We start from the raw sequence: 25588 nt of genomic DNA on the forward strand, positions 1-25588 counted from the left end.
TAAAGCTTGCCAGAAGAGCAGAATTCAGCAATGAAACATGCTTGGCATCGTCAGTAACAATTTGGATCGTATATGTGGTTTCACATCCATTGTGCTAAGCGGAACAATTGGTCACGCGACAACCGATATTAGGTGTATCAAAAACAGGAACAACTTCATTGTTTAGGGAGTTTGGTATCCCCTCAAAGAAAAATAGTTTTTGAATCCCATGATTTAAACAGCTGTTCCACTTTTTGCGCAATGAAACAGGTTTCGGAGGCATGCTGTAAGTATCATTGGAAATTTACATGCGCAATATCACAGATATAGTTTTCACAGGTTTAAGTTCGTTAGTGAGTGTTTATTACCTAATCACACCAAACGAAATTTAGATGTTACAAAGGTAAACTGCGCGCTTTAAAAAAATCTTGCAGTCTTCTTATCAACGATCATAGCAGGCAGCTCTGTAAATGTTGATTATGTAGAAAAATATATTTTGCTGTAAAGACATCAGAAGTTTCCACAAGTACATACAGCTCTTATGGGAACTGATGATGCCTTTATAGCGAAATATATTTTTCTGTAAAAATCTACAGGGCTCTCTGGCATGAAGATCAGCCTGCAAGAATACCTTGGTTTATTAAAATACTTTCGATACACGTGAATGGGTTTTGTTTGGCCTGCTACTTCCGCTTTTAAGAAGAAGGTGCTTTATTCCAAAGAGCACGATGAAAGGCCGACAATATTGCAGACCTTGATGAAATTTAAACCAGGGGATGTAGATTGTTACAAAGCGTATAGAAGGGGTAGAATATAACATCCTATTCGTGTGAATTTTGTGAAAAGTTAAAACTGTGCCAGGATTTGGATGTTTTTGTGGGTTTGATAACCTGTAATCTTCATTCCAGTGACTGTGGTTGACTTTGGAAATATCTTTCAGTTAAATCTTATATACGTCACGTAGGCTTGATTTTGTAAAAAGCATGTCAGCCAGATAACAACAGACGCTATAAAGCAACTTATCTTTAACATTATATGTCTATTAATGTTTGTGTGGTCAATGACAGAATCGTTTCCGACAATTGTCTATATTGCCGTACTTCAACTTTACGATGGCAATTGATAATATGACCACTTGCTTCCAATAGTGTAAAGCAGGTTTAAAAGATAAATGCTTTTTAAGGTATGTAGGTATATCCGATTTATATCATAAAATAACCAAACTTGTGCAATTTACACATCACTACTATAAACACTCTTTTTGTTATCTATTTCAATCAAATTCCCAATCGATTTTGGGGACGCCATAATATTTTATGACTATGCAATGAAAAACATTTGGTCCAGACGATATGTACCTGCTGTTGGATGGTTCTAGGTCTAAAAATAAATTGCGATTCTCAAAACTGTTTAAAATTGTTGCACATTAAGGATATAAAAGTCCATTTGTTAGCAGCGTTTAGGGCAGAACCAAGTGTAATTGCTTTACCGCCATAAGCAGCCATCTACTCTGTAAAAAGTGATACAAGGTTTACCTCACGAAACAAAACAATACTTGGGAGGAGCAGTGCGCCTTTTGCACACGAATGATTAAAACAAGAATCCACTATAGGTTTTAGTTTGACGTAGGTTGAGTTTACAATTACTTTCGCTTTCTGAGGAAGGATTATTACGGTCGAAAACTTTATCATGTGACAGCTTAATCCATTCCAGGTGTGTCGAAAACACCAAGAAGTTCATTTTGTTGCTTGTGGGTTTGGCATCCCTATGTGTTATTGAACCATTTATTAAAAATTTGCAAGTATAATGTGTTGAAATTTTTGGTGAGGTTTGAATGTGCGTACACAGATATTTTGTTTCGAATGTAATGACACCGAAACAACATCGTTGTTTTCCCATCACTTTGTAGACACAACGCAGCTGCACGGGTCACTGTTCCGTTCATTGCTGTTCTCGGAAGCTTGTAGTTCAATATTAACTTAAGTCTCGACGTTACATGTTTAAACTAAAACGATACATGTGTGTGTAAATCGCGTTGGAAAAACATTTGTCTATTTTATCGGTTACCAACCACGTACCAGTGCGCCACATTGTGAGGATACATATGATATCCAGTCGATTCGGCAAGCTTAAAGGCGATTTCACTTCTGGCGCATGCATTGACGTGCCATGTGTCATCGACAACTCCACTTTCATGAATAGGTGGTTTTCTGAGGCTGGGTAAATTGGAGACTGGGACAAATTTGAATTGTTCGCAGTTTAATTGTTATTAGGACATTTTCTTCCTGAAGATGGTTGATTATATGCATTAACATACAATAGATTTGTGGACCTATACTTTACGCAGCTTTTGTCAAATCTACTGTATTTGTGTAAATAATGTACTGACCACAAACGAAGCAACATTAAAAATTATTACGCCAAAAACAATATAGAATACATTTGTGTTGGAAATACTTACCAATTTAATTTGCAGTTCGTAACGCTACAGGTTGGTCTAAGATATTGTGTAATTAACTATTATGGAATCAGCACAAGCATCTGGAGAAGAGGAAAGAAGAAGCCTTATATTTAATGTTGAAATGGAATATCGCGACACTGCAATTCGTCTCCAAGTTCGCGACGGTCGTTACGCAGTGGAAGTGGATGGCGCTTTCCATGATGTGGGCACTGCTCTCTTTTCGCAATTCATCCCGTGGAAAATAATAAAATATGGTGGCTATGCAACTGTGCTCTGCTTTGCTTTACACAGGATGGGCATCTCCGCTTCCGACTTTCGCCCCGGCAGCATAGCGTTCACTGCTGACGTGGATAAGAAACAGGCAACTGAGATTATGGAGAAAGCCAATTCGGGAAGACTGCAATTAGAGCTTTATAAACATGCAATGGAAATTGCCCTGGAGTTTTCCATGAAATATTTGAATGCCTTGAAGTTTAACTCCGTGTCTGTTGTTGGTAAGAATGTTTAGAACAAAAATTAACTGTTTTAACTTCAAAATATATCGTTTTTGACAAATTGTTTACAAACATACGCAGATGAGGGCAAGACCACTTTTAACTTCCAAGGGGCGAAGCTGGAAGATGCACGGGCTGGAATTCGCAACTTCACAAAAGTTAATGTGAATTTGGGAGCTGATGTAGATCCAGGTTTGAATAGATAATTATTGACAGTCTACTACACCTCACTAAAATATTTCAACTTCACATTGCACAACGAATTTCTTGGCTTAAATGCGTTTCATATATTATGTGTTGTTCTTGCTGTTATACTTTTTCTTATACACAGATTACACAAAAAGTCAAAACCGAGATCTTCACACAAAATTATCATTCACTTTTTTGCAGAAACAATAAGAAGCATTGCTGGTGCAAACAAACCGGCACCTGGTAAGTAGCAAAACAAAATTTTTCTGATGAAAAAATTACTAGATTTTGCCGGAGTTCATAACTAACGCGGATAAAACTTGTGCAAGAAAATACAAAACCCCACAAAGCAAATACAACAAAATATTGCGGGATCAATGACGTGTTGTGAACTATGTTGTTTTTCGGGTCAAGGAATTATAATAAACCGAATGCTCATCTCTACCATGAGATAAAGTATATGGAGAAAGTCCATTGCTCCCGACTTAGCGTCTTCCTGTACGTCACCTCCTGTAATATAAACTTTTGAACCATAACGTCTAGAACTTGATGCCAAAGGTAAATTTCAGGGCGTTGTATGTGACAAGCGTGTGCTATTGAAAATGAAACAAAAATGTATGCCTATAAAAATACCTAAAATGTACATTGATAATCACTATAAGTGCGCTGCATAATGTTGATAGCATATCTACATTGGTGCCAAGACTACTTTGGCACAATTTCTGGATGTAAAAGCTTTATGCGACCTATTTGAATATGCTTGGACCGTGTCGCTTGTAAACAGCCTTCATTAATATGCAACAAACCTTTGTGGCCCGTCTTCTGTTTATACAGACCAATACGTCGATTGCAATACAGGTTTTTGCTTATGAAGGTTTAATCGTATTTGTTGTTCAGGTGGTACCGAAGTGTACAACTTCCACAAAGCAGTCATCAAAGAATCGGTAGCTGGTGTCAGCAGAATGCGAGAATATACATTCGGCGAGAAAGGTGCTGGAAACCCCAAAGATAAAAACCAAGAGAAGTAACTGATCACAACTGATTCTTGGTGACCTGAACTATGTTAATACTGTGTTACATCTTATATCCAAGTAATTGCTGATTTCTATTAATGTCAAATTTATCCAAGACTATGTGTTGTAATCTATTGTGGTATGTGACGTAATAAATAACTGCGGGTTTTATTTGAAAACACAACGTGGTTTAGTTTTTTTCGAGTTTTACTTCCGTGGAGCGCGGTGATGCGTCAGTCGTCATGCATTTCTTTGTTGCATAGAACATGATCGGTGAGCCGGTTTATATATCTATGTATTGTTAGGTTTATGAACTGAATCATTAAAACTGTAACTGCTGTAGTCTTATAGGGTACAATTGTACGAAACTGTTCTTGAAATCATTGAAAGTTACGCAACCACAAGATGGGCGCCAGTTTACGACATTACACCAAAACTACGTCACTGAGCGTTATGTGCTATCGAAGAAACACAACTACCCCTATACCTATCTTCTGCCGGCATTAGAAGTTTCCTAAAGTACATAAAGTTCTTGTAGACACTAATGATGCTTTTGTATCGAAATATATTTTTGTACAAAGGTGTACAGAGCTGTCTGGAATTATCGCTTCGACACGCATGATTGCGTTTTAGTTGCACAATCTGCGTCGTCGGGATTTGTTTGGCCTGCCAAACTTCCGCTTTCATGAAGACTGGTGTTTAATTAAAAAGAGCAGGATGCAAGGCTTGACAATAATAAAGGCTATTTACTCAACACATATTGATAAAATTTAAACCAGGGGATATTATCAGAAAAGTTAAAACTGTGCTAGGATTTGGATGTTTTGGTGGGTTTGATAACCTGTAATCTTCATTCCAGTGCCTGTGGTTGACTTTGGAAATATCTTTTAGTTAAATCTTATATACGTCACGTAGGCTGAGTATGACCACTTGCTTTCAATAGTGTAAAGCAGGTTTAAAAGATAAATGCTTTTTAAGGTATGTATATCCGATTTATATCATAAAATAACCAAAATTGTGTGTTTTACACATCACTACTATAAACACTCTTTATTATCAATTTCAATCAAATTCCCAATCGGTTTTGGGGACGCCATAATATTTTATGACTATGCAATGAAAAACATTTGGTCCAAACGATATATACCTGCTGTTGGATGGTTCTAGGTCTAAAAATAAATTGCGATTCTCTAAACTGTTTAAAATTGTTGCACTTTAAGGATATAAAAGTCCATATGTTAGCAGCGTTTAGGGCAGAACCAAGTGTAATTGCTTTACCGCCATAAGCAGCCATCTACTCTGTAAAGAGTGATACAAGGTTTACCTCACGAAACAAAACAATACTTGAGAGGAGCAGTGCGCCTTTTGCACACGAATGATTGAAACAAGAATCCACTATAGGTTTTAGTTTGACGTAGGTTGAGTTTATAATTACTTTCGCTTTCTGAGGAAGGATTATTACGGTCGAAAACTTTATCATGTGACAGCTTAATCCATTCCAGGTGTGTCGAAAACACCAAGAAGTTCATTTTGTTGCTTGTGGGTTTGGCATCCCTATGTGTTATTGAACCATTTATTAAAAATTTGCAAGTATAATGTGTTGAAATTTTTGGTGAGGTTTGAATGTGCGTACACAGATATTTTGTTTCGAATGTAATGACACCGAAACAACATCGTTTATTTCCCATCACTTTGTAGACACAACGCAGCTGCACGAGTCACTGTTCCGTTCATTGCTGTTCTCGGAAGCTTGTAGTTAAATATTAACTGTAAAACAACAGTCTTTGTTGGTCGCATTTGGCATTTTATAGGATTAATGACTGACAAATGGTGTCCCAGGTTCTACCTTGGAGTTTAACTTGATTAAACCAATTATTAACTAGTGATTCTGGAATAAATCAGGGCTTTACAACTATGGATTGCGACCCCATTTGTTGTCATCAAATGCAATTTTACAGTCGCGAAACTGAAATACAACCTAATATTTATAATGGTACATGCATTGTTTATCATTTTTGTGTAAGTTTTTAGATCCAGGTTGTTCTTTTTATGTCGTTATTGCTTGTGTCTCTTGATTCGTGGAACGGGAGTGCTGAATGTCCATGTCACATGATATACAATGTGCTGATATATAAGAACTGATATATAACGTCTCTTGCAGATTCTAACAAATAAATACAGTCTACTCATGTATGGGGGTGGATAGAAATACCAAATAGGCAGGTAAACAACCACTACCAATACTACGGTGGCCTGCATTACTCTTTGCTGTTAAGTAGGAGCAGTGGGCAATTGGGGGCGAAGTTTTGAAACAGCACCTTTCCCGATTTTGGGGTAAGATAGATTAATTTTGAAACCTGACATTTTGGTTTGTTTCACTTTATCTCGTGACAACTTCACACATATCAGGTGTATCGAAAACATAAAGATGTTTAAATGAATTGTTAGGGATTGTTATAGATAACCATCCCCATGACTTAAACAGATGTAGTTTCTATGTTACCAAACTTAAGTCTCGACGTTACATGTTTAAACTAAAACGATACATGTGTGTGAGTAAATCACGTTGGAAAAACATTTTTCAATTTTGTTCGTTGCCAACCACCTACCAGTGGGCCACATTAAGAGGATACACATGATATCAAGTCGATTCGGCAGGCCTAAAAGCGATTTCACTTCTGGCGCATGCATTGACGTGCCATGTGTCATCGACAACTCCACTTTCATGAATAGGTGGTTTTCTGAGGCTGGGTAAAGTGGAGACTGGGACAGCTAGAAATTTGAATTGTTTGCAGTTTTTGTTATTACATTTTCTTCCTGAAGATGGGTATGCATTAACATACAATAGATTTGTGGACCTATACTTTACGCAGCTTTTGTCAAATCTACTGTATTTGTGTAAATAATGTACTGACCACAAACGAAGCAACATTAACAATTATTACGCCAAAAAACTATATAGAATACATTTGTGTTGGAAATACTTACCAATTTAATTTGCAGTTCGTAACGCTACAGGTTGGTCTAAGATATTGTGTAATTAACTATGATGGAACCAGCACAAGCATCTGGAGAAGTGGAAAGAAGAAGCCTCAAGTTTAAAGTTGACATGGAATATCGCGACACCGAAATTTGTGTCGAAGTTCGCGACGGTCGTTATGCGGTGAAAGTGGGTGGCGCTTTCCGTGATGTGGGCACTGCTCTCTTTTCGCAATTCGAACCGAAGGATATCGTAAAATGTGGTGGCTATGTAGCTGTGCTTTGCTTTGCTTTACACAAGATGGGCATCTCCGCTACCGACTTTCGCCCCGGCAGCATAGCGTTCACTGCTGACGTGGATAAGAAACAGGCAACTGAGATTATAGAGAAAGCCAATTCGAAAAGACTGGAATTAGAGCTTTTTAAATACGCAATGGAAATTGCCCAGGAGTTTTCCATGCAATATTGGAATGCCTTGAAGTTTAACTCCGTGTCTGTTGTTGGTAAGAAAGTTTTGAAAATAGCAACAGTTTTTGTTACTTCACTGCTGACATTTTTGGCCACTAATGCTCCAAGAATTTTTCGTGCAACTGTTTTAAATTCAAAATATATTGGTTATTTGCTGACAAATTGTTTAAAAACATACGCAGATGAGGGCAAGGCCACTTTTAACTTCCAAACTGCGAAGCTGGATGATGCACGGACTGGGATTCGCGACTACACAAAAGTTAATGTGGAGTCGGGAGCTGATGTAAATTCAGGTTTGAATAAGTTGCATTTGTTGGTGGTCTACTACACAGTAAACAAAAAGTCAAAACCTAGATCTTCACCCAAAATTATCATTCACTTTTTGCAGAAATAATGAGGATTGCTGCTGCTGCAAACAAACCGGTAACTGGTAAGTAGCAAAAACAAACTTTTCTTTTGAAAATTTAACTAGATTTTTCCGGAGTTTATAACAAACGCAGATATAAAACTTGTGCAAGAAAATACAAAACTCAATGAAGCAAATTACAACAAAGTTAACAGGAAAATATTGCGGCGGCCCATTTGATGTGTTGTTGTTTTGCGGAAATGGAATTATAATAAACCGAATGCTCATCTCTACCACGAGACAAAATATATGGGAAAAGTCCATTGCTCCCGACTTAGCGTGTTCCTGGACGTCACCTCCTGTAATATAAACTCGTGTGCTATCGAATATGAAAGAAATGTATGCCTATAAAAATACCAAAAATGTACATTGATAATCACTATTAAGTGCGCTGTATAATGTTGATAGCATATATCTACATTGGTGCCAAGACTACTTTGGCACAATTCCTGGATGTAAAAGCTTTATGCGACGTATTTGAATGCTTGGACCGAGTCGCCTGTAAACAGCCTTTATTAATATGCAACAAACCTTTGTGGCCCGTCTTCTGTTTATACAGACCAATACGTCGATTGCAATACAGGTTTTTGCTTATGAAGGTTTAATCCTATTTGTTGTTCAGGTGGTACCGAAGTGTACAACTTCAACAATGCAGTCATCAAAGGAGGTGTAGCTGGTGTCAGCACCATGCGAGAATTTACATTCGGCGCGAAAAGTGCTGCAAACCCCAAAGATAAAAACCAAGAGAAGTAATTGATCACAACTGATTCTTGGTGACCTGAACAAAATTAATACCGTGTTACATCTTATATCCAAGTAATTGCTGATTTCTATTAATGTCACATTTATCCAAGACTATGTGTTGTAATCTATTGTGGTATGTGACGTAATAAATAACTGCTGGTTTTATTGGAAAACGCAACGTGGTTTAGTTTTTTTCAAGTTTTACTTCCGTGGAGCGCGGTGATGCGTCAGTCGTCGTGTATTTCTTTGTTGCATAGAACATGATCGGTGAGCCGGTTTATATATATCTGTGTATTGTTAGGTTTATGAACTAAATCATCAAAACTGTAACTGCTGTAGTCTTATAGGGTACAATTGTATGAAACTATTCTTGAAATGATTGAAAGTTACGTAACCACAAGGCGGGCGCCAATTTATGACATTACACCAAAATTACGACAATGAGCGTTATGAGCTCTCGAAGAAACACATCTAGCCCGACCTATCTTCTGCCGATAATCAAAGCAAATACAACGTCAACTAATTCCCTCTCGATCTGTCGGATGTACTGGCTCTCATCAGCTGCAGCCTTCTTTGCAAGTTTGCCACCTTCGTCCTTAATGGAGCCATCGTAGGCCATAGCCCTTGACATCAATGGTGCAGTAAACGAACGACCCACTGAAAGAGATTTGGAAAACGCACGCAACATTTCAGCAGTTTCCTATATATGGACTGAAAAATAAAAACGTGGCTTTAATATAATCTGCACCACGCCCGAGCTCACATGGCAAAACAACTATTAGGGTTCATCGACATTGTGAAATGAATGTCGGCACTTGTGAAAACGAAGTTTTATAGCACAGAGGAAAAAACAAGGGGCGACAACAAACGGTGATAAAGTTTCTGGACTGTTCCAAACAGCTGCAGCGATGGTGGTTACGTGCGGGAATTCACAGAGACAGAAGTCGTGCAATGTCAAACAGGGGTATTTTATCCGCAGGCGTACAACCTTCTTTCTACAACTGTGTGATTACTGTGATGTAACGACAATCGTTATTTCCATATGTTTTAGATGTCACCAACAGTCTTGTGTTATAAAAAAGAAACACTTTTTAAAGAAAAACTTTGAGTTGGTCAGTTGAACGAACGTATGAAACCTGGAGTTCGGGGGTGGAACAAGTGCTGCAGTGCTCCGCTTCCCAAAGGCAAATCTTAAGTGGCATGAAAATACACATATATTGCGCTCAAATCTCTGCGTTCCTTCACGCTCACGAAGAATACGAGTAAAACGCAGGGAGTCGAACCGCTCATCATACGGATACAGTTCCGGTTCGGGTTTCTAATTTGTTTGTTTTCCCCTTTAACTCCGGTTTGGGTTTCAAAAGTTTTTCATCCGGTCCTGTTCCGGTTAGCGTTGTAAAATTTATACGCAAGGGGTACGGATTCAGATCCGGTTCAACCAAATTAACGCTCATGGGGATCAAAGGTTTAGATTAAGGGCCTCTTTACTACTGTTTCAGCATTTTCGGAAGGCAAAGACGTTTCAGTTCAAAAAGGGGAGTTTTATCCGGTTTAGTTCCGGTTCGGGTTTTTGCAGATTTCACTTTACTGCTTCGGGTTCAGCCCCGGTTCATGAAAATAAACCGTTCAAACCGGTTCTCATTTGCGGGTTCAGTTCCGGATCGACACTCTGGTAAATACACTGGAATACAGCGACATACTAACCAATGTATTCTGCGAAGTCAAGTTTGTGAAGGAATATTTTTATGCAATGCAGACCGTTTGACCTTTTTAAGTTGTGAACCTTTGTCGCAAAGTTATATAGATGGTCTGGATTATGCCTTGTCTTTTTTCCAAGCAGGGATTATCAACTAGCTCAACGACAAAATAGAAACAAGCGATAGCACAGTGTTCGCTACTACAGCATGAACGATAACAATGAATTTCTGTTGATTTCCAAATCATTCCAAATCAAAACACTACATTTTAGCGTCAGTATACAAAACGTTTTAACAACCTCGGTTCAATTATAACGTAATCTATCTTTTTGGCGATCCTGCGCTTGCGCACCATTGTTCCTTGTCCTTTTTTTTATTGGGTGTATCAGGAAACAGGAACAACTTCATTGTTTGGGGAGTTTGGTATCCCCGCTAAGAAAAATAGTTTTTGGATCCCATGGTTTAAACAACTGTTCCACTTTTTGCGTAATGAAACAGGTTTCGGGGGCATGCTATATAGGTATCATTAAAAATTTACATGCGCAATATCAAAGATATAGTTTTCACAGGTTTAGGTTGGTTAGTGAGAGTTTATTTGATAATCACACCAAACGAAATTTAGATGTTACAAAAGTAAACAGAGCGCTTTAAAAATATCTTGCAGTCTTATTATAAGCGATCATAGCAGACAGCTCTGTAAATGTTGATTATAAAGAAAAATACATTTCGCTAAATTTTCGTAAAGGCATTAGAAGTTTCCTAAAGTACATAAAGTTTTTGTAGACACTAATGATGCTTTTGTATCGAAATATATTTTTGTACAAAAATATACAGAGCTGTCTGGAATTATCGCTTCGACACGCATGATTGCGTTTTAGTTCTACCAAGTGCACAACCTTCATCGTCGGGCTTTGTTTAGCCTGCTAAACTTCCGCTTTCATGAAGACTGGTGTTTAATTAAAAAGAGCAGGATGCAAGGCTTGACGGGTCACTGTTCCGTTCATTGCTGTTCTCGGAAGCTTGTAGTTAAATATTAACTGTAAAACAACAGTCTTTGTTGGTCGCATTTGGCATTTTATAGGATTAATGACTGACAAATGGTGTCCCAGGTTCTACCTTGGAGTTTAACTTGATTAAACCAATTATTAACTAGTGATTCTGGAATAAATCAGGGCTTTACAACTATGGACTGCGACCCAATTTGTTGTCAACAAATTACAGTCGCAAAAATGAAATACAACCTAATATTTATAATGGTAAATGCATTGTTTATCATTTTTGTGTAAGTTTTTAGATCCAGGTTGTACTTTTTATTTCGTTATTGCTTGTGTCTCTTGATTCATGGAACGGGAGTGCTGAATGTCCATGTCACATGATATATAATGTGCTGATATATAACGTCTCTTGCAGATTCTAATAAATAAATACAGTCTACTCATGTATGGGGGTGGATAGAAATACCAAATAGGCAGGTAAACAACCACTACCGATACTATGGTGGCCTGAATTATTCTTTGCTGTTAAGTAGGAGCCGTGGGCAATTGGGGGCGAAGAATTGAAACAGCAACTTACCCGATTTTAGGGTAAGATAGATTAATTTTGAAACCTGACATTTTGGTTTGTTTCACTTTATCTCGTGACAACTTCAAACATATCAGGTGTATCGAAAACATAAAGAAGTTTAAATAAATTGTTTGGGATTGGTAAAGATAGGTTTCGCTCCCTATCACTTAAACAGATGTAGTTTCTAGGTTACCAAACTTATATAAGTCTCGACGTTACATGTTTAAACTAAAACGATACATGTGTGTGAATGTAAATCGCGTTGGAAAAAAACATTTGTCTATTTTATCGGTTACCAACCACGTACCAGTGGGCCACATTGTGAGGATACATATGATATCCAGTCGATTTGGCAGGCTTAAAGGCGATTTCACTTCTGGCGCATGCATTGACGTGCCATGTGTCATCGACAACTTCACTTTCATGAATAGGTGGTTTTCTGAGGCTGGGTAAATTGGAGACTGGGACAGCTAGAAATTTAAATTGTTTGCAGTTTAATTGTTATTAGGACATTTTCTTCCTGAAGATGGTTGATTATATGCATTAACATACAATAGATTTGTGGACCTATACTTTACGCAGTTTTTTTGAAATGTACTGTACTTCTGTTGGAAATACTTACCAATTTAATTTGCAGTTCGTAACGCTACAGGTTGGTCTAAAGTATTGTGTAATTAGCTATGATGGAACCAGCACAAACACCTGGAGAAGTGGAAAGAAGAAGCCTTAAGTTTAAAGTTGAAATGGAATATCGCGACACCGAAGTTTGTGTCGATGTTCGCGGCGGTCGTTACGCGGTGAAAGTGGATGGCGCTTTCCGTGATGTGGGCACTGCTCTCTTTTCGCAATTCAAACCGGGGGATATAGTGAAATATGGTGGCTATGTAGCTGTGCTCTGCTTTGCTTTACACAAGATGGGCATTTCCGCTTCCGACTTTCGCCCCGGCAGCATAGCGTTCACTGCTGACGTGGATAAGAAACAGGCAACTGAGATTATAGAGAAAGTCAATTCGAGAAGACTAGAATTAGAGCTTTATAAACTTGCAATGGAAATTGCCCTGGAGTTTACCATGCAACATTTAAATGCCTTGAAGTTTAACTCCGTGTCTGTTGTTGGTAAGAATGTTTAGAACAAAAGTTAAATGTTTTAACTTCAAAATATATTGGTCATTTGCTGACAAATTGTTTACAAACATACGCAGATGAGGGCAAGACCACTTTTAACTTCCAAGAGGCGAAGCTGGAAGATGCACGGGCTGGAATTCGCAACTACACAAAAGTTAATGTGAAGTCGGGAGCTGATGTAGATCCAGGTTTGAATAAATAATTGTTGGCAGTCTACTACACCTTACTAAAATATTTCAACTTCACATAGCACAACGAATTTCTTGACTTGAATGCGTTTCATATATTATGTGTTGTTTCTGCTGTTATACTGTTTCTTATACACAGATTATACAAAAAGTCAAAACCGAGATCTTCACACAAAATTATCATTCACTTTTTTGCAGAAACAATAAGAAGCATTGCTGGTGCAAACAAACCGGCACCTGGTAAGTAGCAAAACAAATTTTTTTTATGAAAAATTACTAGATTTTGCCGCAGTTTATCACAAACGGATAAAACTTGTGCAAGAAAATACAAAACCCCACAAAGCAAATACAACAAAATATTGCGGGACCAATGACGTGTTGTGAACTATGGTGTTTTTCGGGTCAAGGAATTATAATAAACCGAATGCTCATCTCTACCATGAGATAAAGTATATGGAGAAAGTCCATTGCTCCCGACTTAGCGTCTTCCTGTACGTCACATCCTGTAATATAAACGTTTGAACCATAACGTCTAGAACTTGATGCCAAACGTAAATTTCGTGGCGTTGTATGTGACAAGAGTGTGCTATCGAAAATGAAACAAATGTATGCCTATAAAAATACCTAAAATGTACATTGATAATCACTATTAAGTGCGCTGCATAATGTTGATAGCATATATCTACATTGGTGCCAAGACTACTTTGGCACAATTCCTGGATGTAAAAGCTTGATGTGACGTATTTGAATGCTTGGACCGTGTCGCCTGTAAACAGCCTTCATTAATATGCAACAAACCTTTGTTGCCCGTCTTCTGTTTATACAGACCAATACGTCGATTGCAATACAGGTTTTTGCTTATGAAGGTTTAATCGTATTTGTTGTTCAGGTGGTACCGAAGTGTACAACTTCAACAAAGCAGTCATCAAAGGATCGGTAGCTGGTGTCAGCAGTATGCAAGAATATACAATCGGCGAGAAAGATGCTGGAAACTCCAAAGATAAAAACCAAGAGAAGTAACTGATCACAACTGATTCTTGGTGACCTGAACAAAATTAATACTGTGTTACATCTTATATCCAAGTAATTGCTGATTTCTATTAATGTCACATTTATCCAAGACTATGCACTGTAAATTTTTAGGGTGGAAAAAAGGTGGTAATTACCAACATAGCTTGGAATTTTCCAACCTATGTTTGACTTTTCCACCCCGAAGTGGAATTTTACCACCTTTACGTGTTAAAATCCACCCCTTTGTTGTAGTTTTCCACCTCAAAAGTTTTGGCGTGTGCTTTGCCACGTATTGATAAATTGTCGGTGGAAAGTTACACCCATGTGGTTGTTGTAGTTCCACCCTTGTAGGCTCGGTGATCATTGCAATTGTAAATTGTTTTCCATTGATGGAGAATGACTTATGGGTAGAACTAACTAAATTTTCCATCTGGAGGACGTATCTCTGTATTTCTGTGGAAAAGAGTTTCTTGGTCGGGAAATGCCCTTCTCGAACTCCTGCGTAACAGAGTTAATTGTGTGCAACAATGCAATGGGCCATGCATAGGTGCTGGTGTTTTGATTGAGTGAGCGCAAATGAACAGGCTGTTGCCAGAGCGATTCAGCGAGCTTGGGGCGGTTTTATTATGGTTTCCAGGCAGTAAATTGGTAGAGGGTGCTGTTGAACATTTAGCAGAAAAACTACCAAAATATTAAGGTAGATTTTGTGGAAAAATGAATCACAGAAATTATGCTCAATTTGTAATTTTCTGTTAGTCCTGACCCTTGTTTGGGAATTCTGGTCAAAACTATTTTCTGTTAACCAGTCGTAGTTCTCCTTCATAAGTCATCAGACCCGGCAATTGTTTTTGGCAAACAAGAGAAACTGTCACCAGGTGCATGAACGAATGACCTCTAACGCTCAATTTTCGAGACTTGTGAGATACGGCCCCACATGGAGCTTTTTTTGCAATCAACGTATATTTGCCCGATTAGACCAGATTAATTGAAAATTTTGAATTAACATTCAGTTTTGCATTGAGTGTTTAAAAACAAAAATAAATTAAGCGATATATCGTTGTTTAACCAGCATTACGTTACCCAAAAGAAGATTGTACAAATAAAAGGAAAAAATATATTCGCATAACATTTTTATGTTTTGCCGCGTATTTTCGAAACTCGTTAATTTGGAAGAAAAATACACATGCGGATACAGACAGACCAGTAACCATAATTTTATCCACTAAGTGGCGCAATTTTTCCAGCAACTTTTTTAAAATTTTATTGGTCGGGGTGCATTCCTTGAGATCGACATCCATTTCAATGCGAAAACTTTTCTTGGAGTAAAAAATTAACAAACATGTACAAAACACATTAAAAAAAACTTTGTGCCACTCCGAAATACATGGTTGTATTACTTTCTTTTGCAATTTATTACACGTTCCGCCATTCTAAGCGCTGCGAAACTCACCCAACCATCTATGAAAAGTTACTTGAAAATTATGGCAACCTTAACAAGTTGTTATCTGATGTCGCATACATAAAAAAGCATATCAAGCACTTCCATATTTAAACTCTGCAACTGAGCTATATGCCAATTGTGCCCAAACAAAGGCTGGATTGTTTTCTCACACATGAATTACAGTGACAATAGACAGTGAGAGATTTTTGTATCGCAATCAAGTTATCACAAGAAATAGGAGTTACGCGGGGTTTTGTAAAGCTCCATTGTTGCCTGAGGGCACCTCTACAAATTTCAATTAATTTGAAAACATTTGCCGAACTAACAACTAATAGCAAAACAACAACTAATATCTTGTAAGTAAAGGTTGATTCCCGCCTATCTGTGGGGTGGCTCTTTAGCATCTACCCTACCAACTGATTGGTCGGTTAAAAAATTAACGCTACACTCCTGGTAATCAGTAAGTTGAGACAGAAATACGCGTGGCTAGTATCACAACAGTTGTATACTTTAATGTAAGTTCCATATGAGGCAAAAATTGACATATAGCTCAGTTGCAGGGTTTAAATGTGGAAATGCTTGTTCTGCTTTTTTATGTATGCGACATCAGATAACAACTTGTTAAGGTTGCCATAGTTTTTAAGTAACTTTTCACAGACGTTTGGGTGAGTTTCGCAGCGCTAAGAATGGCGGAACGTGTAATAAATTGCAAAAGAAAATTAATTCAACCATGCAGTTCGGAGTGGCAGAAAGTATTTTTTTTTAATGTGTTTTGTACATGTTTGTTAATTTTTTACTCCAAGAAAAGTTTTCGCGATCTTACAGATTGCACCCCAACTAAAAAAAATTGCTGAAAAAATAGAGCCACTTAGTGGATAAAATTATGGTTACTGGTCTGTCTGTATCCGCATGTGAAAAATACTTGGCTAAAGTTGACTTGCTGTTAGAGTTTATTTAGTTAACGATGCGTTTTGGAAGGAAAGCTGCTTGTTAAAACTTAAGGTAGGTAATTATGTTTTAGTTTTGCTACCCACGTTAAATTATACCATTTTTATGCGGTTGTGTGTTAAACCAGTACCAGTTTGTGTATTAAACAACAACTTCCACAGATTCAGACATTGAAGTACTAATCCTGATGCTTCCTTAATGTACTAATAATTCTTTTAATACTGGTATAAAATACATTCTTAAGAAAGAGGTAAAAGTGTGATAACTGAACAGTTTCAGAACATGAAGATAAATGACCATGTCGGACAAAACAACCCAGATTCAGCAAGCAATTAAGTTACCAACTGTGATGTCAATCACCAGCTTTACTTCTATATAAAAATAAAATAAAAGGTAGCAGCAAGCACAAATGTTAAATTGGTTGACAGTGCTCAAAGAAGCTTAGTCAATTCAATGTCGAATCATATATGTATAAATATTTGAAAATATTGAAATATTTTCCAACTGTAACCAGCGTCCAGCGACTGACATACTGTGCTGACCTATAATTTGGTTTTTAAGTTAACCTTCATCTCTTGTCTTCAGCTTATTCTTTGCACAAACATTCCTCACCAGGCCACAGTCTGGTGTGACGGACATGCAAACAATTAAAGTCATGGCAATGAAAAAAAATTGTGCACTCTTTTGAGAAAACCAGACAACCTCTTAACAGGTGATTGCCTTTGATTTGACAACATTTTTTAGTTTGATTTTATTTCATATTAATGCTATGGTTGTTTGATTTTCTTCAGGTTTCAGATCCTAATAATTTTACTTTGGGTCAATGGATGATCATAGCATTTATAAAAATGTCGTATATGCCCGATTAACAGTTGATGACACAGATAAACATCTCCAGTCCTTCAGTTTTCTTTTGTTGTAAGTCATTTTATTATTCTTTGTTGTGTTTATATACTAAATTGTACCTAGTTCTTAAATCTTTGCACTTCAGGAGCAAAATTGTTATTGGGTTTGTTATTGTCAATTTTATTACAAATATCGATAAATCGTTGATGACAGGCTAAAAAAGTTGCTCAACCAAAAATTTATTCTTCTTCATGCCAATTTTGATACCCTACGTAAAGTTTGTTCAAGTTATTTGTCTGTATTTTGTAGGAGCTGTATGGAATAATAAAGCAATTGTCAGTTTTGTTGGATGAAAAACTTCCTTCATGCATATTAACAGTGAGGTAAGTTAAAGCATATTTTTCGTGTTATTTTGATCTGTTGTACGTTAAAATTATGTTTCTTATTCTTTCCTTAAGCAACCCAAATTGGTCCGGAAAGCTTTTTCAAAAAACAGCAAAAATTACTACCATTAAACTAAAGTGCAGTCATTTGTGGGCCATTTTGATTTTGTTGTTTTCCAGCATTTAATCTGCTCCTTTAGAAAATATTGTCATGCACTTGCTTGACATAATAGACATAAAGTGCCTGCTTATAAAAAATATTTGCAACTCCTACTAATTTCCTAAAATAATGCACTGCACCAAACTTTTAACTGTATAGTTGTGATTTTTCGTCAAAGTAAAGGCTTCAGAAGTATATTTTTAGCAGGTTCGTTCCAAATATTTTTAGTTTATATATAAATCATAATTTGCAGGTTGAAGCGAAACAACAACACCTTATCAGACTGTTGTGAAGTCATCATGTAATGCAAACACCTTCAAAAAAGAAATATTCTGTAAAGGTGACAACATATGTATTGTGAACTCTCTTATCCTTTGAATGTGCTGATCACCGATCTTTGTTTTCCTAAAACTTTACTACCTTTATGCTGCCACAGTATGCAATCTAATTACCACTGTTTTCTTTTCAAGATTTGTAACCACTATTATAACATTTCTGTTTTGTGTAAGAAACATTGCTTCTGATAAATATGCTAGCTATAAACATTTTTATAAAACTTGACCACTAAAGAGGCTAATTTTGAATAAATATTTCATTTACAGTGATTGTTTCTTTCATTTCTTGTTTTGTAATACATTTCCATTGCTACATTTGTGCAGTTTTGTAGGAGTGGAAAAGACCACGCAAGGGTGTAACAGTAAAATATGTAGGTTGCAGTGGGTGGGTAAACGCAGGTTAGTGGTGGAAATTACCACCACTGGCGGTGTTAATCCTGAGGCGTGGAGTTTTCCACCCCAACCCTAGGGGTGGAATTATGCATCGTAGCTTGGAATTATGGGACCACCCCTCGGGTTGGTAAACTCCACGTTTTTGATTTACAGTGTGTGTTGTAATCTATTGTGGCATTAACGTAATAAATAACTGCTGGTTTTATTTGAAAACACAACGTGGTTTAGTTTTTTTCGAGTTTTACTTCCGTGGAGCGCGGTGATGCGTCAGTCGTTGCATATTTCTATATCGCATAGAACATGATTGGTGAGCCGGTTTATATATCTATGAAATGTTAGGTTTATGAACTAAATCATCAAAACTGTAACTGCTGTGGTCTTATAGGGTACAATTGTACGAAACTGTTCTTGAAATCATTGAAAGTTACGTAACCACAAGATGGGCGCCAATTTATGACATTACACCAAAAGTACGTCACTGAGCGTTATGCGCTATTGGAGTAAAACACCTACCCCGACCTATATTCTGTCGATAATTAAAGAAAATACACAGTGGCCCAATTTCAGATGTGATGCCCCGACCTGTGGTTACAAACAAAATGTGCACTAACAACATTGGGCTGCGACCTGGCTACATTTACTATGAAAGTTGCTATGATGAGGTTACGTAAAGCATGAAATCTGATTCGTACAGCCATAATAATACAAGTTTCAACAAATCTATAGTGGCGACGTATCATAGCAACTGACAACGATATAACGGGTGTAAAATACTCTTCATAATGTATTGCATGAACTTTCTAGCCGCAATCCTCGTTCACGGTACGAGCGCATGAGCATTTATTGTAACATTAATAAATTGCTGCGATGTAAATGTACTGTGGGCCTTACGTAAGATTTTCCGTAAAAACAAATAGCAAACACAAACACAGTAATTACAATTGTAAATACAGTTTAATTAGGGAGGTGATAAGCGACACAGTTGTTGTCGTATGTTATACCAACACGCCAAAAAAATCACCACAATTTACTTTTGTCTCATGTACTGAATTTTCACAAAGCGACAAATAAAACCATAACATGTACGCAAAAAATGTTGACCAGCTGCATACGCAGATGCTCTCGCATTTTTATTACGATTTTTTTTGTCTTGAGCGTTGGTGTTACAACACGGCATTAATACGATATAACTTATTACTGCGTATATGAAAGAGTGTCACGTGAAGAGTAGAAGCATTGTGCAATTGCGGTCAAACCAAAAAAACATTATATTTTGGGGTGACATATAAGATTAGGGTTGCTTTCCGATTATGTCTTTATAAAGCTGAACAATCCGTGCTTCTCACATTAAATACAGCTCAATTATTACAGACGCAAACACACAAAATGCCCACAAGCAAGTTGACGATAAATTAACTGGAACACAGACAGGTATTGCTCGTTGCTTCTTCTACCAGCGACATCAGTATGTTGAAATATGAATTAAATTAAATTGCTTTAAACCAGACGCTTCGAATTGGAGTCAGCCACTATATTGAACTACGAAAACAAGTAAGCTATACTTGGCATAGATTTAACTGCGACGACTTAGATGTCGTTGTCCCGAACAATAATTGTCCTGTTTGAAATGCTACGTATGAAGTCAACGTGCTTACAGTATAGCCTGTTGTGTTTTCGTGTATTTGAACCCATTGGAAGTGTGGTGAATTAAGTGTGCTGACGCCAAACGTAGCTTTCGTAGGCATTATTTGTGACGTCATACTAGCGCTTTGGGTTTCATATTGCTTGTATCCTTGAGTGTGCTTCAGTGATTTCTGAGGCTACATATGTTTTTTTGCAACCTTCCAGTTCTTAAACAGTTGGCGAGCCTAATGTTGTTCACTAAATACCAATAATTTGCTCGAATACAGCCAGACGGAGCGTTTCAAAACGTCATTTTGTTGTAACAGGAAAAAAGTTTGTTCAAATTACGTTTTATATCCAATAATTTGCACGGATCTCCGCCACTGCTTGTGAGTCGGTCTCAGAAACGGAAGTATATCAAAACAGTGTAGACTGTAGTATGAATTCGACAGGAAAGGAATACAATGGAGCAGTAGAATAATCACAAATACCGGTAGCGAACGCTTTATTATAAAGACGGTCAGTCACGTTATTGGGAAAGGACGACACAGTGCGCTGGGGGAAAACAACCATTAGCCTACAGCTGGTAAGCTTTTTAATGAGTTATTGAACAGTTTAAGGTAATTTTACGAAAAATTAATAACAATGCCATTATCAAAACAAAATGGGTTAAAATGCGAATAGCATATAATTGCTTTCAGTGTCCAGGGAACAATCATTACGTTTGCCAGAAACATCTTTTTGGGGCAAAGGGAGATTTCATTATATTTGATCAAATTTAGACGATATATGCTTTTGCAAAATGGACGATCACGTTAATGTCTATTGTGGTTATCAGACGTTTTAGGCCTCTTTTATGGGGCCTGATTTGCTAATACGTGAATTACTTGACTGTATTTGACTGTTTATGCAAAAGCAACGCAGGACACAATAATTTGCAACATGGAACAGGAGTGATGAATGTCCATGTCATAGAACTGATATATAATGTGAAAAATATAGTTTCTGCATCCGTGATTTAAGAAACTGTCTTGCATTTTACTTGAGGAGAAAGGTTTGGTGGGCAGGCCAGCAAAATTGTATCGGTTTTGGGGACACAATAATGTTTCATGACTATGTAGGCCAGAATCTTTCTTTGCGGTTACGTAGGAACATTGTAACAATTAAACAGTGAACTATTTATATTTCTAGCTGTCCCAGTCTCCAATTTACCAAGCCTCAGAAAACCACTTCATGAAAGTAAAGTTGTCGATGACACATAGCCCGTCAATGCATGTGCCAGAAGTGGAATCGTTTTTAACATACAATAGATTTGTGGGCCTATACTTTACGCAGCTTTTGACAAATGTACTGTACGTTGGACCCCAGACAAAGCAACATTACAAAAACAAAAAATTGGTAAGAAAGTTTAAAAAAAGGCAACAATTTTTGTTACTTCACTGACATTTTTCGCCACTACTGCTCCAAGAGTTTTTCATACAACTGTTTTAACTTCAAAATATATTGGTTATTTGCTGACAAATTGTTTAAAAACATACGCAGATGAGGACAAGACCACTTTTAACTACCAAGGGGCGAAACTGAAAGATGCACGGGCTGGAATTCGCAACTACACAAAACTTGATGTGGAGCCGGGAGCTGATGTAGATCCAGGTTTAAATAAATTATAATTGTTGGCGGTTTACTATACTGTACACAAAAAGTCATAACCGAGATCTTCTCACAAAATTATCATTCACTTTTTTGCAGAAACAATAAGAAGCATTGCTGGTGCAAACAAACTTTTCTGATAAAAAATAAACTAGATTTTGCCGGAGTTTATAACAAACGCGGATAAAACTTGTGCAAGAAAATACAAAACCCCATTAAGACTTCTTGTGCAGTTCCACATTTTGACTCAGGACTTTGAATTCATAAATGTGTTTTGAAGTTTTAACGCTTTAAACCTGTGTTTCCCAACCGGTAGTACGCGGGGGCATTCCAGGTGGTACTCGAGCAACTTTCTATAGTTTGCGGATATGGTTCTAATTTAAAAATTCGTTGGTTATCTCAAAATGTTTGTTACTTCATATCTAGGTCACTTTTTAATGCTCAACTAGGTGGTACGCAACAAAACTTTTGACGATCTTGCGAGGTAGTGGCGTTGAAGTTTTACCTGTGCTGTGCCCGTAGCATACACCCCTCACATTTAAACTCTTTCAATAATACCAACAGACAGCATTTTTTCACAAGGGTCTTATACGTGCGAACAATCTCAAAACTAAGGTCGTTTTTGTAAACAAAACGATCCCGCAATGATCAATAATACCATTTGCATTCTGCCCGAGATGTATTCATCTGTTGCAAAAGAAAAAAACATTTTTTTCATAAGCCTGACAAGTTGTGCGCTTGCGCACCAGTGTACCTTGGCCACACTAAACCGCCCGTGAAGCCACTGAGCTCCTGTAGCTCAGTTGGTAGAGCGTTGGGCCTGGTTAGCCCAGGGTCGTGAGTTCAAACCTCACCGGGAGCTTTATTTTTCAGTTCTCGCTCCGACTTGTCGGGAAAAGTGGCTGATCCAGCTTGTGTGCAATGCCTTGGCTGCGAAGCCTGTGAACCTTATGAAAAAATTGCTTTGTTACAATTTTGCGATAACGCTTGCTTCAAGGTATTCTTGTATTTGCAAGCCGCATTTCTCCCTTGACGTCCACCTTTCAATAACAGGTCGCTTTAGCACCACATAACACAGCTGCACGGTTAGCTTTGTTCAAGCTTCATATTGCAAACGGAATTAAAATTGATTTTACTTTAGGAACTTTGGAATAGAGGAATGCTCTTCGATTAAGTTTGTGACACATAAAAATATCGTTTGTGACACACAAACAAATAAAAAAATAATACCAATCTGTGACTGGTTTAGTCAATTTATAACAAGATTATAGAACAATTAACACTAGACTGATCAGAATAAAAGCAATTATGGACTCAGGTCGTGATTTACACGGGTCTGGTCAACCCGCAAGGAAGAAAAACTGTTTAGATATTTTCTGTATTTTCCCCATGGTATATCGTAATGTGCGTGTAACTGCGAATATGGACGGCTTTTAGGCAGCGACAATGGCAAGAACACGTTGGAAATTAACTTCAAGGACGAAATTATCAAGAACGCTACTATGGATGTTGTGGCAGGAAGTCACAACTTTGGAGGTATTTTTAACGTGTGATGTAATCTGCGTTATCATACATTATAGCGCCTTATTTTCGCTGATGGTTTGGCAAATTAAATTTTTATAGTGGTGAGTTCTCGCTTTATAAAACATAAAGTTACATAAATTATAAGGTTCACTGTAAAATATGTCTCATAAAAGGGAACTAAGTTAGAGGAACCGAAACTATTGGTGGCGCGACCTTTATGTATACGCGACGTTGACGTAACTGTTTGAACAATCGGCCATGACGGTGTGAAACCACACGTTTCCACAAACCTATTGGCTAGCAACATCGACTTGTATCGGAGAATCCATCCGACAGCCTTCTTTAGCCGATTCCAGGAAAGAAACTGGGGTCCACTGAGCCATTGGCTAGATCTTACAAATTTGTTCACACAAAGTCCACGTGACGCTTCGTCAGCAGGGTTTACCTTTGTGCTTACATGCCTCCACTGATTTGGATGAGATGCCTCTTCAATTTTAGCCCAGCGGTTTGCTACGAACAGTTGCAGATGCTTTGGAGAACGGCAGTCGAGTCTGTCCAGAACACAGATTGGCATCCGACCAGATCCAATTCCTTCCTCGCAAGTTGATCCAACTTGACTGAAACAACGGCGGCCAACTCCAGGCGGCGAATCGAACACGTCTTCAGTGAGGCAACACGTGCTTTACCCATCAGAAACGTCAAGTGGAAGTGCCCAGACAATATTTTATTGGCTGCACATCACTGGTTCTATCAAGCTTTTACGAACAAACAAGTTGCACTCTAAATGGACTTACAATTATTCAAATTTCGCATTGCTATTATAAGTTACATATATATATATATATATGTATGGTAAACCAACACACATTTGTTCGTAAATCATATGTGATAAATCATTGGTGTAGAAGTATTACCATGCTTTTGCATAGCAAGGCAGGATCGCCCCACTGCGCAGGCCCTTTTAAAAATTTGGCGACATTAGCTCAAGTATTTTGATCATACGGTTCACAGGCTTTGCTGCCAAGGCATTGCAGCCAAGCTGGATCAGCCACTTTTCCCGACAAGTCGGAGCGAGATCTGAAAAATCAAGCTCCCGGTGAGGTTTGAACTCACGACCCTGCTGGGTTAACCAGGCCCAACGCCCTACCAACTGAGCTACAGGAGCTTTAGCGTTTTTTCTTTGTTTATGTGCTTTGTCCACATTGCTTGATTTACATTTCATACCTCCTGATAAAGGCTGCTGCATAACAGCCGAAACGTCGATAAAATAAAGTTTGCAAGAAGAGCAGAATTCAGCAATGAAACATGCCTGGCATCGTCAGTAACAATTTGGATATCAACAGGTTTTAGCGTGACGTAGGTTGGATTTACAATTGCTTTCCTTTTGTGGGGGTCGTATATGTGGTTTCACATCCATTGTGCTAAGCGGAACAATCGGTCACGCGACAACCGATATTAGGTGTATCAAAAACAGGAACAACTTCATTGTTTAGGGAGTTTGGTATCCCCGCAAAGAAAAATAGTTTTTGAATCCCATGATTTAAACAGCTGTTCCACTTTTTGCGTAATGAAACAGGTTTCGGAGGCATGCTGTAGGTATCATTGGAAATTTACATGCGCAATGTCACAGATATAGTTTTCACAGGTTTAAGTTCGTTAGTGAGTGTTTATTACCTAATCACACCAAACGAAATTTAGATGTTACAAAAGTAAACTGCGCGCTTTAAAAAAATCTTGCAGTCTTCTTATTAGCGATCATAGCAGGCAGCTCTGTAAATGTTGATTATGTAGAAAAATATATTTTGCTGTAAAGACATCAGAAGTTTCCACAAGTACATACAGCTCCTATGGGAACTGATGATGACTTTAAGGCGAAATATATTTTTCTGTAAAAATCTACAGATCTGTCTGGCATAAAGATCAGCCTGCAAGAATACTTTCGATCACGTGATTTCGTTTTAGCTCTAG

General features: G+C 37.7%; 3 protein-coding genes, 1 long non-coding RNA gene and 1 other non-coding gene across 5 annotated transcripts; all 5 read left to right on the forward strand.

Moving 5' to 3' along the window:
- Positions 1 to 2145: 2145 nt before the first annotated feature.
- LOC145898994 (uncharacterized) lies at positions 2146 to 4311 on the forward strand. Its single transcript, XM_082987699.1, has 4 exons — positions 2146 to 2934; positions 3016 to 3126; positions 3325 to 3366; positions 4021 to 4311. Exons 1-4 carry the CDS (start codon positions 2502 to 2504, stop codon positions 4149 to 4151), a joined length of 717 nt encoding a protein of 238 aa, XP_082843825.1. The 5' UTR covers positions 2146 to 2501; the 3' UTR covers positions 4152 to 4311.
- A 2833-nt stretch (positions 4312 to 7144) lies between these two features.
- Positions 7145 to 8883, forward strand: LOC145899228 (uncharacterized). The gene is made up of 4 exons (XM_082987961.1): positions 7145 to 7618; positions 7766 to 7876; positions 7972 to 8013; positions 8612 to 8883. Exons 1-4 carry the CDS (start codon positions 7183 to 7185, stop codon positions 8740 to 8742), a joined length of 720 nt encoding a protein of 239 aa, XP_082844087.1. The 5' UTR covers positions 7145 to 7182; the 3' UTR covers positions 8743 to 8883.
- A 3752-nt stretch (positions 8884 to 12635) lies between these two features.
- Positions 12636 to 14881, forward strand: LOC145899181 (uncharacterized). The gene is made up of 4 exons (XM_082987910.1): positions 12636 to 13109; positions 13196 to 13306; positions 13505 to 13546; positions 14196 to 14881. The coding sequence occupies exons 1-4, from the start codon at positions 12674 to 12676 to the stop codon at positions 14324 to 14326; spliced, it is 720 nt and encodes a 239-aa protein (XP_082844036.1). The 5' UTR covers positions 12636 to 12673; the 3' UTR covers positions 14327 to 14881.
- Positions 14882 to 16694: 1813 nt separating this feature from the next.
- LOC145899231 (uncharacterized) lies at positions 16695 to 18735 on the forward strand. Its single transcript, XR_014402473.1, has 5 exons — positions 16695 to 17099; positions 17292 to 17418; positions 17498 to 17624; positions 17862 to 17935; positions 18349 to 18735. It is a non-coding gene; the product is annotated as an uncharacterized LOC145899231 (long non-coding RNA).
- Positions 18736 to 22884: 4149 nt separating this feature from the next.
- On the forward strand, positions 22885 to 22958 carry Trnat-ggu (transfer RNA threonine (anticodon GGU)). Its single transcript has one exon. It is a non-coding gene; the product is annotated as a tRNA-Thr (tRNA).
- The last annotated feature ends 2630 nt before the right edge of the window (positions 22959 to 25588 follow it).

The sequence above is a fragment of the Ascidia mentula genome, chromosome 4, assembly GCF_947561715.1.
Source record: "Ascidia mentula chromosome 4, kaAscMent1.1, whole genome shotgun sequence".
NCBI classification, from domain to species: domain Eukaryota; kingdom Metazoa; phylum Chordata; class Ascidiacea; order Phlebobranchia; family Ascidiidae; genus Ascidia; species Ascidia mentula.

Excerpts from the sequence above, each read along its gene's own strand:
- LOC145899228 (XM_082987961.1), top strand. The coding sequence starts at position 7,183 with ATGATGGAACCAGCACAAGCATCTGGAGAAGTGGAAAGAAGAAGCCTC. Across the intron at positions 7,619-7,765 it reads TAACTCCGTGTCTGTTGTTG|ATGAGGGCAAGGCCACTTTT; the intron begins GTAAGAAAGTTT and ends AAACATACGCAG. Across the intron at positions 8,014-8,611 it reads TGCAAACAAACCGGTAACTG|GTGGTACCGAAGTGTACAAC; the intron begins GTAAGTAGCAAA and ends TTTGTTGTTCAG.
- LOC145898994 (XM_082987699.1), top strand. The coding sequence starts at position 2,502 with ATGGAATCAGCACAAGCATCTGGAGAAGAGGAAAGAAGAAGCCTTATA. Across the intron at positions 3,127-3,324 it reads GGGAGCTGATGTAGATCCAG|AAACAATAAGAAGCATTGCT; the intron begins GTTTGAATAGAT and ends ACTTTTTTGCAG. Across the intron at positions 3,367-4,020 it reads TGCAAACAAACCGGCACCTG|GTGGTACCGAAGTGTACAAC; the intron begins GTAAGTAGCAAA and ends TTTGTTGTTCAG.
- LOC145899181 (XM_082987910.1), top strand. The coding sequence starts at position 12,674 with ATGATGGAACCAGCACAAACACCTGGAGAAGTGGAAAGAAGAAGCCTT. Across the intron at positions 13,110-13,195 it reads TAACTCCGTGTCTGTTGTTG|ATGAGGGCAAGACCACTTTT; the intron begins GTAAGAATGTTT and ends AAACATACGCAG. Across the intron at positions 13,547-14,195 it reads TGCAAACAAACCGGCACCTG|GTGGTACCGAAGTGTACAAC; the intron begins GTAAGTAGCAAA and ends TTTGTTGTTCAG.